At 38.3% G+C, this 18751-nt stretch overlaps 1 protein-coding gene across 1 annotated transcript in view; it reads right to left on the bottom strand.

The window, feature by feature from the left end:
• The window catches only part of AGO2 (argonaute RISC catalytic component 2), a 55809-nt gene that overhangs the window by 18916 nt on the left and 18142 nt on the right, over window positions 1-18751 (bottom strand). The window contains exons 2-9 of the mRNA XM_076329042.1: window positions 16464-16659; window positions 12385-12505; window positions 6244-6425; window positions 4770-4906; window positions 4500-4634; window positions 1792-1879; window positions 571-718; window positions 250-369 (exon numbers count right to left, since the gene is read on the bottom strand). Coding sequence (XP_076185157.1) covers window positions 250-369; window positions 571-718; window positions 1792-1879; window positions 4500-4634; window positions 4770-4906; window positions 6244-6425; window positions 12385-12505; window positions 16464-16659 — 1127 coding nt within the window. The remainder of the gene's footprint in view (window positions 1-249; window positions 370-570; window positions 719-1791; window positions 1880-4499; window positions 4635-4769; window positions 4907-6243; window positions 6426-12384; window positions 12506-16463; window positions 16660-18751) is intronic.

The raw sequence follows: 18751 nt of genomic DNA, 5'->3' as shown, positions 1-18751 counted from the left end.
TATACGGGTGATGCCAAGCATTCAGAGCCTCTCTTAATTCCACTTGGTTACATGGATGCCTCAAAATTTGAAATAAAGCACCAAAAGAACACTTGAAAACCTTCTGTGAGAATGTATTTCTCTGATTAATGGAGAAAGTCTTATGAAAACAAGTTCATAACCTGCGTGTAGTGCACAAACTATTTAGTATCTGCTAATAGTAAGAGAAAAATTAAGTCCATTACTACACAACTTCAACAGAACACTCACCAATTTGCTAATCTCTTCTTGACGGTCAGGTGCTGATCTGGCAGTTGCTCGAATCATAGTGGAAGTTTGATTGTCAGTGAGTTTCTTTATGCATCTTTGTCCTGCCACTATGTTGCACACCTAAAATATCCCCACACAAAGGAAGTTAAAAAACACAATGCAACTGTTTTTTGGTTTGGTTGGGGTTTTTTTCCCCATTGCTGCACCACACAATTTCTAAAGTTGGCTACTCAAAAAACAGTTTGTCAACATTTGAGCCTTTTTTCCTCTGCCCGCCTTCCCCCATTCCCAGAATACAGTAGTATTTAAAAGTTTACTTGCCTCAAGAGGAAGGTATGTGTGTTTCTGCTCCTGTCCAACTTGTAAACATGGAAGGTGAGGATAGCGTAAAACTAATTTGTGCCTGTCCTTAAAATACTGAGCTACAGTGCATTCAACTGTTTGTCCATTCTCCTGCTGAAGTGGGAATCTATTGGAAATCAAGTATGAAAATGAGCCATTACTTCATGTAGAATACTTTCCCAGACTTGCTCAACACACTTCCTGGGACAAGTTAAGCTTACTGGAGATTAAATCTATCTTGCTGAAATGATGCAAGTGTACTTCTATAATTAAGATTCCATCATTGCCACTACCGTGTGTCTTCTAATAGTACCACAGAAGGCTACTTCTCTAACATTCTTGATACCTGAAGCTACAAATTAAGTTTCCTGAGAGCGGGTGCCTTAGAGACAAAGACTAACGTTTTCTGCTCATTTGGGATACTCACAGTACTACATTTTACGATATGCCATGCACAGAAAATAGCAAGCCTACTATGAGAGTTGCAAAACCAATTATTGCTTCAGAAATGCATTTCGCTCTTTCTGTACGTTAGAAATGCACACACATTGGCACATACTTACATCAAGGTGGCACAAATATTGTCTTTTCATTAATATAATACATCACTGAAAGGGCATGAAACAAAGCCCAAACAATTAAATACCAGATTTAGATATTGATCAGTTATCTTCTTGTAAAAAGCTGGTATCAGTTTTGGTCCTTATACTACTTTCTTAAAAATGGGAATAAATACCTCCATATTCAAGTTATCTGCAAAACTCTGGTTAGTGATTAAAAATAAACATTTTTTCCAGAAGAAAAATAGATTGGCAATAAGCAAGGTTAGAAAGCTGATCCCAATTGGCACTCCTTTTCTACTCAACAGTTCTGGGAAACATCGTGCTACCAATAGGGCACCCTGTTCTTCCAACGTTGAAGAAATCCATAAATGAAAAAAAAAAACCCACCAAACCCAAAAAATCCACACCACCACAGACTTAAAACAAAGTGATCGGTTCAAATGCCGTGACACTCGTTACAGAATAAAAATAGAACAAAGAGAACAGCAAAATTGGGAAAATACTTTGAGGTGTATTTTAAATATATTGATCAAAGAAAGTATCATTTTTCAAGACAACTTTTCCTATGTCAGTGCAGGCAAGATACTTTTCCAGCCTGAGATAAAACATACGCTTAAAAAGAAGCAAAATACTTTACGTTTGGTGACTTGCTGGTCGTCTGGTGACATTGCACACTCTGTACTTTCTTTTCATTTGTCCACAGTGTGTTATCTCCACCTTTAGACCTAAAAATTGGAAAACACGTATCACTGTTTCTTCAAAATCAAGGTGTCAGCCCCCTGAATTGCTACACAAGACCACTTAAACTGTGCAGTAAAGCTATTCGCTATTTAGCACATTCTCAGAGCACCAAAGGGTATCCCAGACAGAAATAAAAAATAACAATTCAGTGTCTTAAAATTCAAAACCCCTGAGCTTCAGCCAAAGTTCAACAAAGAATTTTAGAGACAAGACGAAACCCCAAAGCCCCAAGAGTTCACAGACGAAGCTGAGCGCATTCTGTAAATTCCAATTCTGTACCTCTAAGGAAGTCCAGGATGGTGGAAGGACAGAAAGGGCACGCAACCTCCTTGAAACAAAAAGCTTGTTTATACTTTATGTCTAAACATACGGTGTCTGTGAGACCTCCAACTATTGCAACCAACCCCAAACTAATGAATCAGGGGGCTGGGAAAATACTCATACAGCCTGTAGGAGCCCACGGGAATGAGGCCACGGGGCTTTATTCTTCGTGAAGACAAACATCTGTTGCAAACCCCACTGGCACAAAAGCCAAGCCCACCTGAAAGCCAAAAACTTCTAGAAGAATAAATTATCCACTCCAAACCAGCACAACACAGCTACCCATATAGAATTGTTTCTAATTTACCACCGTGCACAAATATAAGCTTGAATGCAGCGTTTTCATTTGTATTACTTTCATGCTTAGGCAGAAACAGATGTAGGTGGGCTATTAGAGATAGGAAGTTGAATGTGTGGGAATAGGAAAGAGGGGGCTGTAGATAGAAATTCCTTATATATCTGCACGTGTGTATAAACTCAGGCTGCTGCTGAGTAACAGTACATATATTTCCCCTATCTGTCAAGGGCACTAATAACTTGCCAAATAACATACTAATCTTTCCATGTAATTTGTTATAGCTCAAAGTGCCATCTATTATGAAACCTTCAATAAATATCAAGTTTTCATGAATTCCTCCAAAATCTGTATCACAGTATTTTCATTAAAAGATAAACTGTTACCTCAATTTACAACTAGCTTTGCTGCAAATTTGAGATGACTTCTACCTGAAGAATGAAAACCCTCATGGAAAAAATGACAAAAGCAGATGGCAATTCAGCGCCTGATTATTTTTTCAAAACACTTACAACCAGTACAAACTCAGGATTTATTTATACTTTTCTTTCTAACATCTAGCTGGGCAAAGATGATTTTGTGGAAACAGGGAAGCTGCATGACAGATTTACGGAGTTTGTTTTTCTTTTTTAACTTCCTTTCTTTCTATCAAGCATATCATGAAGGAAAAACCTTCAGTGAACACAAACAGTAAGATTCCTTCCTCCTACTCTTTGATTCAGTTATTACATATTAAAATAACTGTAATTTACTTCCAGGAGAGTATATGTATGAAATATATCTAAATATGCAAAAACACATTGCTAAATTATTAGTAAAATCTGGAATATGAAAATCTTGACACCAGTAATGAGAAAAATTTAAGATCAGGTAATTTAAAAAAAACAAAACAAAAACCACACCCCACCGTGAAATCCCAGTCTTTGTAAACATTTTGAAATTAATGGATTAGGAACTGGAGTATCTTTGTCATGGAACTGGGACTGGCACTACCAATATGTTTCAAAAGTGAAGAATGTGAAAGTTTTGTATTTCTAACTGTTAACTCATATTTACTCGAAAGACAGGTGTACTTTAGAGTAAAACACTACAGTAAATATAACTTCTAAATACAATAAAGGAATATTCATTTGGGAAGATAAATTGTTTTTAAGGAGACTGACATAATAAGGGATGCTGCTCTATATGCTGAAAAGATCTCAGTAGTACCTCTACACTGAGATGCTCTCAGATGCCAACACGCACCAGTAACTTCGACATGCCACTTGATCGAGTGACTGGGTGGTGGTGAGGCACAAAAAAAAAAAGAAGGTATGTCAAGAACACTTACACTTAAACGAGGAGAAGCTTGCGTAAGTCACAAGCCAGTAACTAATCTCACTAAAATAAATTACCATCCATCTGCTACAAAGTTTTAGTTCATCCCATCACAGAGTAAAACATATCACCTTCATGGTTTCGCTAAAGCACTTTCATTAAAGGCAAAGCTAATTAAACTACCCTATATTTGCCACAGACAAAATGCACACGCATATATAATTACTACAGATTCTTGAATATGTGATAGTTTACTTATGTGCATACCTGAGCTCTATATGTGGCTCGTTCAAAACAAAAAACACCCCAAAACTCGCTTTGCTTTTTATAGTAGTGATTCATCAAATCTGAAGCCACATACTTACCTGAACTGACCCAACTTTGCTTATATTCACAAAGTGACTCTGTGAAGCTACAGAGATTAACCAACGTAGTAAGAAAAAGGACAAGTAGACTGAAACACAAAATTGATCAGAAGACTTCTGAAAGTCTTGAAATATATGTAAGTAGTAAAATGATTCTTGCCTCTTAGTTTTGCTCAAAAACTGTATGTGCACTGTTCGTTGTGGTAATCTGTCTCCCAATAAGGCAACTGCTATAGAAAATATTTTGAACGTGTAGTGGCAACACATCAGACAGAATAAAGCAGTTTAATATAATTTAATCATTACCTTTTATTTCTTTGGTAAACTTTACCCTTTGGGAATCTGTCAGAGGTTTTTGTTGTTCGTCAATACTTTTGAAGTCCAAAACTTCACATACAAACTCGATAACTGGCTGTGCTTTGTAAAATGCAGTTGCAGATACTGTAGACAAAAACGTTAATGTTATATTACAACAATACTGAGCAAATTTTTAAGAAATCCAACGAACGGAACAAAACTTTTGCCTTTCCACTGAAAGAGAAAGAAGGAACAAGAGAAGATTTTTATAGGACCTACCATCAATATTTAACATCATTTTCCATAACGAAGGTCTGACTGATTGATGGAAGCCAAACCAAACTTCTCTGCCACCACCCAATGGATTTGAGCACCCTTCTGATGCTGTAAAAAAAGATCGCCCCACAGGAGTATATCTGCAATAAAGAAAATAAATTCAGATCATAAAACTAAAGCAAAATAAAAAATTGCAATAAAGCCATAACTCATGCAAATTCCTATTCACAAAAGCACAGAAGTGTCAAGTGTTTCAAATTACCAGTAGCTGAGATTCCTGTCAGGACTCAGGTTACACCTCTCAAAATCCAGCTAGTTACAGTAAGAAACTGGCTACTACTCGTGTTTGTTTAAATTTATTTTCAGTATACTCGTTAATATACCTACTAATTCAAACAAAAAGCATTAATAATCTTTTGTACTCTTAAAAATTCAGCTACGCTTCAGTAAGAAAATAATTAAACATCTCTGCTATTAAAACAACAATGTAATAATCTCTCCCCTTACTTGTGCATAGCTTCCTCTGAAATCCATGGAAACTTTGCGTGGGTGAACAACTGATCTAACAAATATTTTTGATGCATCTTTCATCTTGGTAATTCAGTACTGCACACTTAATATCAAACAATCCAGCACTAATATGTTTCTCTGAATAAAGATGTGTGACTAACTAGTCTCAGTTGTTTTCTGTGTTGCAAAACCTGACTAAAGTGATTTTTTTTTTTTTTTATCCTTAATGTGAGGATAAAGTCAATGTAATATAAGGCTATTTAAAGATATTTACATAAATTTAACTCATTTTCCCTGTTTAGCCCTTCAAAATGGGAAAGTTCAGCCCTACTAAGCTTTGTTCTTTATTTTCCAATTGAATGTAATTTCAACAGTGGTCTTAAATGACTTGTTTCATGGCAACAGAATTAAACCCAGTATTTCTTGGGTTTGACTACAAATGCTGTAGATCCCACTTGCTTGGAAAAAACAAAATAATTTTCAAGTTTCGCTTTTCTATAAAAACAGCTATACTGGGTGACATTAATGTCCCCCTAGCACAGTCTCCTTTATACAAAATTGGCAATAAACATCTGCCCAAGGACACATAGGAACAGGGTAACAAGTTTTAAAACCACCCTTACATGTCTACCAACCTCCAACTACTTTCCACTCTGGAAGGGCTTCCTTCTCTGAGGCTACAGAGAAACGGGGTAAAAGTGACGTGGCAGGGCACCCCTGACCTGAGAGCACGCAAACATGGAGCAAGTCTGAAGACCAGTAGGGAAAGGGACTTGCGTCCAGGCTGGAGGCTACTAATTCCACCCGATGAGCAGAAAAGCACCGTATTGCCTCTTGCCTGAGCATGCCATCTGCTAGATAGCTATTATTTTGGTTGAGCTATGAAAGCACATCCTACCCAAAAAGCCACTGAAACAATTCAAATAACAATGCAACCTCCTAAACAACGTCAAGGTCTTTCCCTCACCTCATGGAAGGCAAGTGCCTCATCACTACATCCAGTGCCTGGATGGTTTCAAACGGGACACTTGGCAGCCGACCAGAAAGAGCATCATGTAAAGCCTGCAAACTCACACAGGACATCCACTTTATAGCCACCTTAAATATTCTGTCCTTTCCTTCTCCTGGCAGCGTGACCTCCAGCTCCACCTGCAACAATGCCAAACAACAAACCAAGATGATTCTTTCCATTTAAAGGGGAAAATGGAAGGGGCTTGGAAGAGACGATGGATTCCTCTGAACAGCACTATAAAGCATGGGAAGAGACAAAAAGCAATGATGAAGAAACATCATACATTAGGTACAGCCTCTTTTTACAGCTAGATCTTTCCAAAGGTGTATTTCAGAAAGCTGGCATGCTTCCCAACTGGCATCTATCTCCCTCTTTGAGGCAACATTATAGTTTGGAAGTGCTTGAGTATCAACAGGGAGGTCTCCGTGAAGATCCAATAACCTGATTTCAGATACCTAACGCATACTAATGCATCACCACTCACGTCATCTCCTGCGTGCCTAAAATAAAAAGTAGTCTGTCACTACCTGCCAAGATTCATGAATTTCTGGTATTCGCTCTCTAGAGCGCCAGAGCGCTTTATATACTATTACTGTAGACATAGATCAAATGAGAGAAAACAAGATCCACAAGGAGCTTTCAAAGGAAAAAAAAACAAACACCACCACCCCACAAACAAAACAAAAAACCCACAAAACCCACCAACCCCAAAACCTCTTATTTTTAAATACCAAAGAAAGAATAAACAATGACCCCCAAGTACTAGTGATGCTATCAGGCAGGACACAGGGGCACTCCTTTGACATGTTATGCCCTACTTTGAATTTTTTTTCTAAAAAACCACTGGCAAACTACATTATGGTAAATTACTTTAGCCAATTACTTGTAATTAACTTGTAATGCTGATTTCTCCTCTTTATTAAAACAAAGAAAGCCTGAGCACAGAAGTTCTTAAACTGACAAAAATTAAGGCTTGTCTGAAATGATTAGCAGTTCTGGGAGTGACTACAAGAAGTAACAAGATCAGAGTACCCTTTGTGCTGGATATAAACAAAAACATTGCATTTTCCTGTCCTAGGGAGCTTACAATTTAAATATAAAAGGCATCCACTTAACAGACAAACTGTAATTAGTGGGCTAGCAAAAATAATACATGGGTAACAGTGAGCTAATATATGCAATCATCTGGTCTTTTGTGGCAGTTAGCTTCTTCAGTCAAAAAATAGGAAGGAAAGATAAAACACAAATAATAAGCCTTCCCATACGCCAAAAAAACGAGTAGACAATTTATAGAAGGCAGTCAAAATTAATATTACAGACGCATCTCTCCTCTAGTACAAACATCATTCACTAGGAGACTCGAGCAGAGAAAGGAGCTGTATGGCCGTGGGAAAGCAACAGGAACTGGAGTCTGTAATTGAAGGGTCGCTGGTCTGAATCTGGCCCAGAAGGTTAATTCTGCTGAAAAGCTGCGCAAATAAAGATACAGGTTTTCAGCTGACACAGGTTGGAAGCTTTCTACGAAGCCTTTTTTTCCACCAAGCCATCAAAAGGTCTTCAGCTTACATCTCATTTACAGATGATGGAAGACATCTGTTGCACCTGAATGGCATTTTCCTTTAAACTTCTCCTCCAAATCAAGTTTTGTAATTTCTTATTGTTCCCAATACTGTTAATACACAACTCATCTGATTATTAACAACTTTGGTACCCTTAATGTAAAAAAAGATTTCATTTTACTTTTTTCCCCCTCCTGGTTTCAATTTACAGAGCTCCTTCACCATGATGAAATAGAAAGAGATGAAGAACAGGAGTACTTGTGTTGCAGTATCTGTGTCCCTGGTAGAAATAAAAGACCCAGGATTGAAGAATTTCTATTCCAATTGCTAGACTGCAAATACCTATTACATTTAGCATAGCTGTGACAGTGAATTCACACCACTGAATTTGGCCCAAACAGCTTTTGCTGTTGGGTCTAACCCTACATCAAAACAGTTGAATTAGAGTCACTGTTCGAATAAGTAAGGTTTAAATCCAGCTTTCCAGGTTTTCTTCCTTAATATCTCACCTGAATTACATGCTACTGAAGAGTTTGTTTAAAAAAAATCATAAAAATACATAAGGACCAAAAAATGTGTCCTTAATCCACATCCACAAGATCACATATACTTTTAGGCACTGCAAATCAGAATTTAAATCTCTCAGTAATACTTTATTTATCCCACTCTATATTTTTAAGGCCAAATGAACCGCTCATGTTTGACTGAGTAAGCAAAATAAGAAAAATTTCAAGACAAAGTAGCTTTAAATGGGAATTTTACCATGTAATTTACTATTAGGAATAAACTCTAAAGCCGAATTTAATGTTTCATTTCCTACAGTTTCACCAGGTGTAATCTATCCCCAAATAAAAAATTTACAATCTCAGTCACTAACCTACTACCTGCTAGACCCACTGCTAAATTGCAACACAGTTGACATAATTTTGCAGCTAAAGAAACTAAATGAAAGGGTTGTTACTGTAAGGATGTGAAAAATCATTAAGCCTGTGAAAAATTTGAAAGCCGTTCTTAAAAAGAATAGGTCTTGTAGCCAGTGTAGTCTGACTGACTCATGCAAATCAGCATATATCACTGTTTAAAAATAATAAAACTTATTCTCCATGTTTTCTGAGGAATTCTTAGTATTCCTTTTTCTCTATAAAATATATGCATCACTACGTGATTATTTTATCATGTTTTCAGCATACAATGTACCTTTTCTATATTAATCTAAGAGCTTTTCCTTCCCAGCGATTGAGAGGAAAACAAATGCGCAGTTTCCAATCAAGTATTTGGGTGCCCACCTCCCATGGACTTGTTTGGAAATCTCAAGCTATGGATGTAAGAAAGAGGTCTGCTTCTATCATGGCATTAGCAGTGCTTCAAATAGACAAAGTCAAGAGGAGTAAGATTGTGGCCATAGACAGGATTAACACTTTCCTTCTGAAAAAGGGAATAGCAGCAGGATTTCTGTATCAAACTGCAGCTTGGGTCACTCATAATCGCTGTTTTTCTAATTAAAGACTGCTTAAGATCTATGTTAAGATATATCAGTTGTTCTTGAATCTTGCTAGGTGAGAAAACTTTCAAGTTCAGTTAAAATTTATTTCTAGCTCTTAATCGTAGAAGGACATTTTAGGGAAATACACAAGTAACGCAGCAGTTGAGTACAAAGCCACAGTTAGAGGTGACCTGGGCTTGCTGTTAGAACCTATGAGGAAAGAGGAGACTATTAATATCTTCATACCTTGACAGTGTCCTATACACTTCTTTCTTCATGATGTGTACAAGTAAAAACTAAGAAAATATTCTGTTAATAATTACATATTCGTTCTGAAAGGTCTAAAGAAATGAAGGAATTAAAGAGTGAAAATAAGGTACGATAAGGAAGGAATGAAAATAGGTACGATAACAATGAAGGCCAAGCATAAAAGTATTTCTATAATAGAAAAAGTTATAAAAGCAGCAGGGTTGTCAGCAAGGACAAAAAAAAATCCAGCCCCAGAACAATCACCACCCACAAGAGATGAGGACAGAGTGCACTAATTAAGTTAAAAAGCAACAGGAGGGAAAAAAATGTTGGCAATTTGGTGTCAGCCTTCTGTTTAGCATCAGTTCTTCCACTACCGATGCACACTGCAAGTAAATCAAGGGCTTCTTCTACTTAGATTAAGGATCATCTATTAATCATTGTATGTTCATGAATCTTTTCAATATGGTCCCAAACATGATCAGATGTGCAGTAAACTTGCTACATTTATTATGTACAGAACAGCCAAAAAAACCCCCAAAGAAACCTAATCTAATTTTGCTAGAGAAAAGTCCTAATGCCTACAAGCTTTATACTGGTTTAAACCATGCTTAAACCAATTTAGTGCCATGTAAAAAATTTCCCTCATTAAGCTAAATTTCCCCACATCTGATTTAAACCAGCTGAAGATTTATCTCTATTAACTCTTTCCTCCAGGGTAATAATACTAATATATGTATGACAGAACAACCGACAAAGTCCTATATCCCGTGGGAAATAGGGAAAAAAAAAAAAATGAATTTATTAAAAGCGAGCCTAAGCGTGAGCCACAGATGGAACTATCTGAACCATCTTGTACTAATCTCCATTAAGAACACTCTCCTCAGTGACTGCCTTTTGCAAATGATCATCGCTCCGGCTAGATAATTCTGTCCCACCCAAAATGGTTAACAAAATCACTAAAGCCAGCCTTTTCCCAGGTGTAGGTTACAACATTTGTTTGCACAGACACGAAGGCATTGGGCATCAAAAGCATTTCCTGCTGACACACTGTCACTAGACTTCATTTTTACCATGTATGATTTAGTATACGTGGTCTTTAAAATCTAAAGCCTCAAGAATCGAGTCCTGTTCCTTCTTGTGTCTGAATGGCTGCTGACTGAATAGAAGGAGGAGGTCATCTCATGACCCAATCAGAGTAAGGTCAACTTGCATCCCACAAAGTCTCATTAGATTCAAGTATTAATTTGATCCCAGTTTGTTTATCCTCCACAGACAAACCATTTTTCATTTACCTTCACTTATTAAATGCAGAACTTCATATTTGTCATAAAATATATTGTCAGTCATCCACAGCTTGGAACATAGTATAGTTATAAGGTAACTCTGCGTGCATCCAGAGGACTTGTTTAAACCCCTAGGAGACACTCATCAAGTATCATTCCACCTTTAGCAAATACTTTGCAATCTTGCATGTCAAATCTGTAGGAACTGGAATACTATATGTGAAAGTGAAAAAGAAATCTCTAATACTTTTAAATGATTCCTTTATAGTTTCCTAGACATTAGCTTAGCAGTTAATGAAAAAATAATTAAGACTGGAGTAGAGACTGACCTTTACTGCATGACATTCACTTAAATACATTTGGGGGAAACAAAAATTACACACATGAGATTAAGAGCTTGATTCAGGTAGAACTATTAACTATGTCAAGCACTGCACAGGCATACAATATGAGACAGCGAAGGACAGCATGAACTATTTTGTAGCACACTGCTACTCAATTTAGGAAGACCTAAGCTCTGTTCCCAGTTTTATCATATAAGCAAGTTTTCACATTTCTCTGTATTTCCCTTTCCCCCTTATATTTTACTTTTGTCTAGTTAGGTTGTAATCAACTTCTACGGGATCGGACAGTCTTCCGCTGTAACTGTGCATGCCTCACCTTGCACCCACAGCAGAAGGGTACAATGGCCTTCGGGATCTACCATAGTATAAGTGAGTAATGAGAATGACTGTATCCTCAAGTGTTCATCATCTAAATAAAAAAGGCCACAGAAAATTCAATCTGATATTAGACCACAGAAGTGTAGGCTGTTACTTTATAGGGTTTTTGTGTTAGCATGTTCCAACACAGTCCCTTCTGCTTCACCAGTCAATGGGCACAGAGGTGGGTACACTTCGCAGCTACAACCGGAGTGACCAAAGAGGTCACTGCCCCACATACAGAGCTGGCAAACAGAACATGCAAGTCCTTTTCAATTGCATGAAGGGCTAAGCTAGCAGGTCTTAACCTGTGCAGTTTAAATTAATTTGGCTCTCACATTGTAAAGGATTAGGGAAGAGGTTCCATACCGCCAACAGAGGGTTGGAGGAGTTCCTTCTAGCTAGTGGACAGTGAGAATCTTTGATGAGATTAACGAGCTGGCACAACAGCTTGCTGCTGCCCAGAGGGGTGCTTCCGCTCCCCTCTCCCAAACTCAACTATGCTTTCACTTTCTCCCTAGTGCCAGTATGGAGCTTGTCCACTGTCTTGGGCAGTTGATCCAGCTCACCAAAACAGCAGAAACCATGCGAGTGGGGAGAAAGAGAGGGAGGAAAGAAGGGATATGGAAAGGGGAGTGACCCATTTTGATGGCAACAAGCTCACACTTCTATCCTGACAAACCACACCCTGAGCAAAGTGGCAACAGAAGGAGACATCTGCTCCAGTAATATAAAATCAGTTCCTATCAGTTATTAGAAAGGCTCTGAAAATATTACATTAAAATCTCCAATTAGAAACTTTTCTATTTAAAACTTACTTTATCTCTCCCAATGGGAAGCGGCATAGCTGTATAAAGGTTTTTTCTTCCATCAAACACTGGTTTGCGATCCCCAAAAATCTGGGTTTTAAAGTGCTGAACCATATGCTCCACTATTTCTCTGAAAATACAAAAAGATTACGTTAGTTCAACTTTTTACTTTTGATGTTAAGTAGCAAATGAACACTAACACTAATATTTATGAATAGAGGCATTAGGTAAATGAAAGGGTTGTCCACTGTTGGGTATTAAAGGCAAGATTTGTTTGACTGATCTGAATTAAAGCAACCTTTTCACAGACTAAACTGTTTTCTTAAAGCAGCTATTTTTAGGTTTTTCAGACTGAAACTTTCCTTCCTCTTTTCTGTGATCTACTGAAAGTGGTAAAGCGAAAGGCTCATGCTCTCTCAAGCTCAAAATGAGCGGTGCTTGGTATTCTCCTGGGGCTTCTGCTCCCCTGTCCTAACAGCCCTTTCTGCGAGGACCATGGACCAACAGCTCAGTAGCCTGAGCAGCTTTCCAAAAAAAAAAAAAAAATCACTATCCAAGCTTACAGCCTTAGTAAGGACAATAGTTCTATGATGACAGCGATATGCAAACTTTTTGCATCTCACAGAAATATTACTTTCAAATGTAATTTTTTCATGTATGAAACAAAACTGGGATCCATCCAACAAAACTGGATAAGCACATGTAATGGGACCCATGCATATTAAAAATACATATTCATTTAAGCATAGCTGGAATTAGGTTGCACATTTGTATGAATGAGGTAACTACTCACAAAGTTCTTGTCAAACCACAGTGTTTACACACTGGTCATACAAAGCAATTTACCAGCTGATGAGAGGTCTGTTGGAATAACAACACCCTTTGATGTCAAAGGTCTTTCTTTGGTCCCAATGTCCCAAAGAGACATCCTTCAGGCTATCTGTATCACAAGGCTGTAAAATCTGAAATCCATCAGTGGTCTGCAATACGCTGCCTACAAGATCCTTAACGTACAGCTTGGGGCAAAAGGGCATTAAGAAGTTAAACTGACACAGAAAGGAAACCACAGCATGCTCTTTCTTCAGTACCGTTGTCAACTAGCAGCTCAGAGAGACCGCAGATGACTATTTCATACACCTTGACTTGGAAAGGCAATTAACCCAGCCAGCATGCAGTTAGATACTACAGCAATGCAAAATTCTGAGATGAAACTCTGAATTCATTCAAGAAAAGAATGAAGACTGTTTTAATTAACAGTTTCTTTGCTGTGTCCCAAGGCTTTAAGACAAGATGTGACCATTGAAAGAAACTTGCCTGACCTCCTGAGAAGTATGAATAAAACTTGACCAGTAATTTCTGCTTCAGGTCTGCAATGTCTGACTGAACAAGTACGTAATTTGGAGGGTGGGAGGAAGGAGGTATTTTTCAACCTTGAGTTAAAGACTCAATGAGCAATGGAAAACCCATTCTCTTACTGAGCAAGTTCTTCCGATTGTGAACTACTTTATATAAAAATGAACACTTCCACTTAATTAAGGTTTTCAAGCTTCAAACCACATTTAGCGATGGTGCTTTGCAGCTGTGGGTGGAGACATCTTAATGAGAAGTAAGTTATTTTCTCCACATGAATTTAAAAGAAGAGTTATTTACCAATTCACTAACTTCAGCCCTTTGGGACTAGTATTCTACCAAGATCATGCAAGCACACCAAGAACCTGGGGCCAGCAACTGCAAGCAGAGTTCATCTTGAACCTTGTACGAGTCCTAGCTGTCCTCATGAAATAAACTGAGTGCATCCACACCGCAGAACCAAACTCACATTGCCCACTCTCCCTATCTAACTATCCAAATAGATCTGGGCTTTCTGCGACATGTAGCCAGACTGCATTAACTTGGCACAGCAGCACGTTGGCTCAGCTGTGTGTTTTCCAGTCCTGCTCCAGCCCACGTCTCACCAGCATGGAACTTGCATGTACACTGTACACATCCCTGCAGTGGGTCTGCAGGGTCATGGTCCAAGCCACAGTAAGTCCTAGAATAAAACTGAAGAACGAAGCTGGGACAGATGAGGGAGTAGCATACATGAAAATAAAATCTCCCTCTACCCTTTCTAGAGGTTACAACATATAAAGTAATGATAAAAACTATTTACTATAAATACACATCTGATTATATAACCAAAATACTAGAAATGTGTAAGCCAGCTGAAAAAAAACCTATCATTTAGAATTGGACTACATGTGCATCCTGCATAATCCTATATATATACATATATATAAGTACACACAAAAATATAGGTATACATGTAGGACTGAAAGGTCACAGCTCAAAAACCCAGGCATGGGTGAGCGCATGTACATCTACAGGATAACGCATGTAGGAATAAGCACTCAAAAGAAATAAAACATACACTTCATTAAGTGAATCCAATTTGTATACTTCCCACACTGCACTGAGAAACATGCACCATACCACTGTCGAATGCATTTATGACATCCTTGTTTACTGCAAAAGGCATTTCATCTATGTAGATTCATACTTGCTCCTGTTACCACAACAGAGGGAGTGACTAACCTGACAAAGCAGAGCAGGTCGGAAGCTGCCAGTGGAGAACGAACTTGCTACTGAATATAATCTGCCTTCTCAGTGAGAAAAATTGCTTTATTATTCAATAATTATGCTCTCTGCCATTGATGAGCAAGCACCCACATGCTGGACTGTAACAGAGGTTATCACACAGAACTACAACATACAGGAGCTGTGCAGCACTCAGCTCCCAGAGGAGCTACAGAGGCATGGCAATCTGCATCAGTTGGCAGCATACCAGTTGTCGGGGTCGGAGCTGGTGGCAGGGATATTGGTTAATGAAAGCAAAGCTCTCACAGCTCCCACTATGAAAAAAGTGACTGCTGAAATTTTTTTTCAGTGCTCCAATGCAGTAAGAGTATCTCAGTGAAATCAGCAGGGTTGCCCTTGGGCAAGAAGAGAGTTCAGCTTAATACACTTACAACGGTGTTTGCTTTTAAAGAGAAATTCAATTCTCGACTAGCTTAAAAATTAAATTTATAATAGATCACCACAGGAAAAAAAACAGGATAGCAAAGCGTAGTGATGCTGCTTTATGAAAATGCTATCATTATCGACTCTTTAGTATAACAATGGATAATGCACTCCAGTTTATTAATTCACGTTAAGAAAACTTCGGCTTTCAGGTGGCTTTTTTGACTCCGCAGTTTGTTCATGGTCATGACTGCATATTCCACCCATGTGACCTTTTTTAGTAAGGAAAGGTTTTGCTCTTGAATATATAAACATGCCATTCCAATCCTCTACAGTCAAGATGTAGGTAGTTACGATGATAACACTTGTGGTTTCCAGTTAGTGCCAAGTCTTGTTCTCAAGTTTCACTTCTGGCAACACCACTCTTTTTCAAGTCAATGAGGTTGCCACACTGTGACTAATAGGGCACATATGCAAAATGCAAGACTTAATTGCTTGTTTCCTTGGCCAACTGATCCATATTTTCACCTTGCTATCTGGTTCAGGAGCATATCTTTCCCTTATATAGAATCTAGTGATGAAGGATAATTTCTTACCTAATTTAGTCCCTCCACGATCCTCTTGCAGCAGCACAAACAAATGGGTTTTGCCTCCCCTTGTCAGTAGGGGAAAGTGGGAAAACAAGCTGGTAACACCAACTCCCTGCTGAAGGACTTGTCAGCCAATCGCACTCCAACATTTAACCAAGCAATACTAAGAATCATATTTATCAAGTTGGTTTATACTGACCTAGCTCCACTAGAGTTAATACAGTTTATCCATCTGTCACCAGTGGCTTTGATCAGCAGCATCTTAAGATGCTGACAAGTTCAATCAAAATAAGGGACAATTAGCACTGAAATCTTGGATTGGTACAGCAAGACTTGGAGAAAAAAAAAATGCCTATTGATGGATATGCAAAGTTGGAAGCTATCAGTACAAACAATGACTAAAGACAGACACATCCTCCAAGCCGTCACACAGCTCCAGCATTTTCAAAGGAAAAAAAGAATGTAAATAAACTGAGGAAAAGCAAAGCACAGTATTACCTGTTAACTCTTCTAGGGCATTTTTCTGGCTTTATATCCAATTCGTAATGGTAGATATCTATTTTAGGAATGTCCATTTCAAAGAAGTTGGCCTGCAATTTGATTGTTCTCCCAGAAGTGCCAAAATCTGGTCGAGGAGGGGGTTTAAAGGCATATCCCTGTATTGGTGGTGGCAACGGTGGAGGAGGTGCAAGCACTGAAAGAAAGAGAGAGCACAAATTAGCCATCAGCTCTATCAAATTGACAGTTAAACAAATTTACAGGCTATTTGACCAAGGAAGCACAGCATATTTAAACTGGTAACTTTTTTTAAACAATCTAAAAACTGAAAAAACCCCACCCCCCGCTATCAGGAGTCCATGAATTCTGACTGTCTTCTTCCCATGCTGGTTCACCATTTGCTGTATTTCCTAGCCCTGATTACTGAATAAAATCTTAAAATCAGTTGCATTTTCCTATACTACAAGTCAGCTGGGTGGGAATTTGAGAGGCCAAGTGGGCACTGCTGGGAAAGTGAGAACCAGATCTTCATTGCAGGGAAGAACCTCCGTTTCAAAACAGACATTGAAGCAAATCACCTAACCACATTTATTTGAGCAAACACCTATAAAATGGAGTTTCTACCACTTAAACCACCTTTGTGATCACATTTGGATGAGTTGCATGCATCTAAAGCGAATACAGTGCATGCATTTCACCCATATACATTTTGCTTAATGACCATACCGCGCAGCTTGCCGAAAAGGGGAATACAGCATAGGAGCTGTTCCTACATGTTGCAGCTCTCTGGAAAACGCTATGTATTAGAATTAAACTATATCCTACTGCTTCCTTTAAACAAAAAGCAAACAGAGCAAATGGTCTGCTGCTGCTGTACTGTATTTTTGAGCTCAAACGCCAGCCGTAGATCAGACAACATGAAGCAGAAGCATAATAGCTGCTGGTGGTTGTTTCAATCTAGGAAATTCCATTAAAAATCCAGAGAGAAGTGTGTAAGGTACCAACTTGAGTATTCAAGACTCCTGCAGCATCAGTACTCAGGTTTTCCATGGTTTAGAGCAGTAACAACTTGCAGCAAAATCTTCACATGTGAAATAACCCAGGAGGCTTCTCATTACTTATGTAAGAATCCAGGTGTGGTTTCCTGGGACTATCAAATTCACTCCTCTGCTAGCACCAGAAACAATACACATTGCTTCATTAACAGATCAGTCACCACTTTCCCACCCTCGTTTTCCCTACTGGAAAGCTGTTCCAGTACGGTGATGCTCTAATGCTCAGAAACATCCTTCCATTTTTATTTATTCATTGTCCGGTTATACTCACTAACCTTCAGATTAAAGTACTCCTTATTGTATTTTTAGATTTAAACCAAATTCCCATTTAATTCTTAATTCTAGGATACACTACTTCTATTAGTCTCTTCTCATAAACCAGGCTTCATTCTCATCCTTCCAGTCATTTTTCAAGCTAATGCATTTTCAGCTCACCTTTCCTGAACAAGACCAAGTGTTATTCTACACGAGGTCCCATAGGGTCCAGCACAACCGCACTGATGCTTTCATCTCTCAATTGGAAACGTCAGGTTTATGAGCCCTAAACCGCATTTGCCTGTTGTACCACTGCCTTATAACAGAAGCTCTAGGCCATCCAGTGACCAGTCAGTACATGCATGCTTGTCTCGGTTGTTTATGACTGATCATCTCCCAGTTCACTAGTAACTCCCAGCTACATGATCTTTAATATATAGATTATTTAACCCATATCTATTACCCTACTGCTTTTTGCATGATGCTCAGGTCCTCCTTTTCTGACAATGCCTCCTATGCCCCGTGATGAAGTGTGATGTACTTATTCCTAACATTTATGCATAAGATCATTAATGAAATAATAAACAAAACCATTCCCAACCTTAGTAGCATCATTTCCCCACTTTACCCTTCAACACTTCCCATGGCCACTTTCCCCACTCATCAGCATGTCCTTACTTATTTTTACTGTTCTAACCTGACTTTCAGCACCAGTTTTCCCACATACCAGATATTTCATCAGAATCCAGATAGTTTGGTTTGACATTGGGAACACGATACATTTTTTTGTTAGTTATTTTATTTATTTATTTTAAAAAATCTTGGGTTTTCTCATTTGTTTTACGTTTGGGAAGTTTGTTTCAGATCTTGTCTTCCGAACATATTCTGAGGCATACACCCTTTTGATGTGATGTTATGGCAGTTCAATTTGCTTTTTTTCCTCCCTTTTGCAAACATTGCCATTAAAGTCTGTGATTC

This window comes from Aptenodytes patagonicus, chromosome 2 (assembly GCF_965638725.1).
Source record: "Aptenodytes patagonicus chromosome 2, bAptPat1.pri.cur, whole genome shotgun sequence".
Taxonomy (NCBI): Eukaryota; Metazoa; Chordata; class Aves; order Sphenisciformes; family Spheniscidae; genus Aptenodytes; species Aptenodytes patagonicus.
The sequence above is the reverse complement of the archived record's forward strand: the minus strand, read 5'-3'. Positions and strand labels throughout refer to the sequence as shown.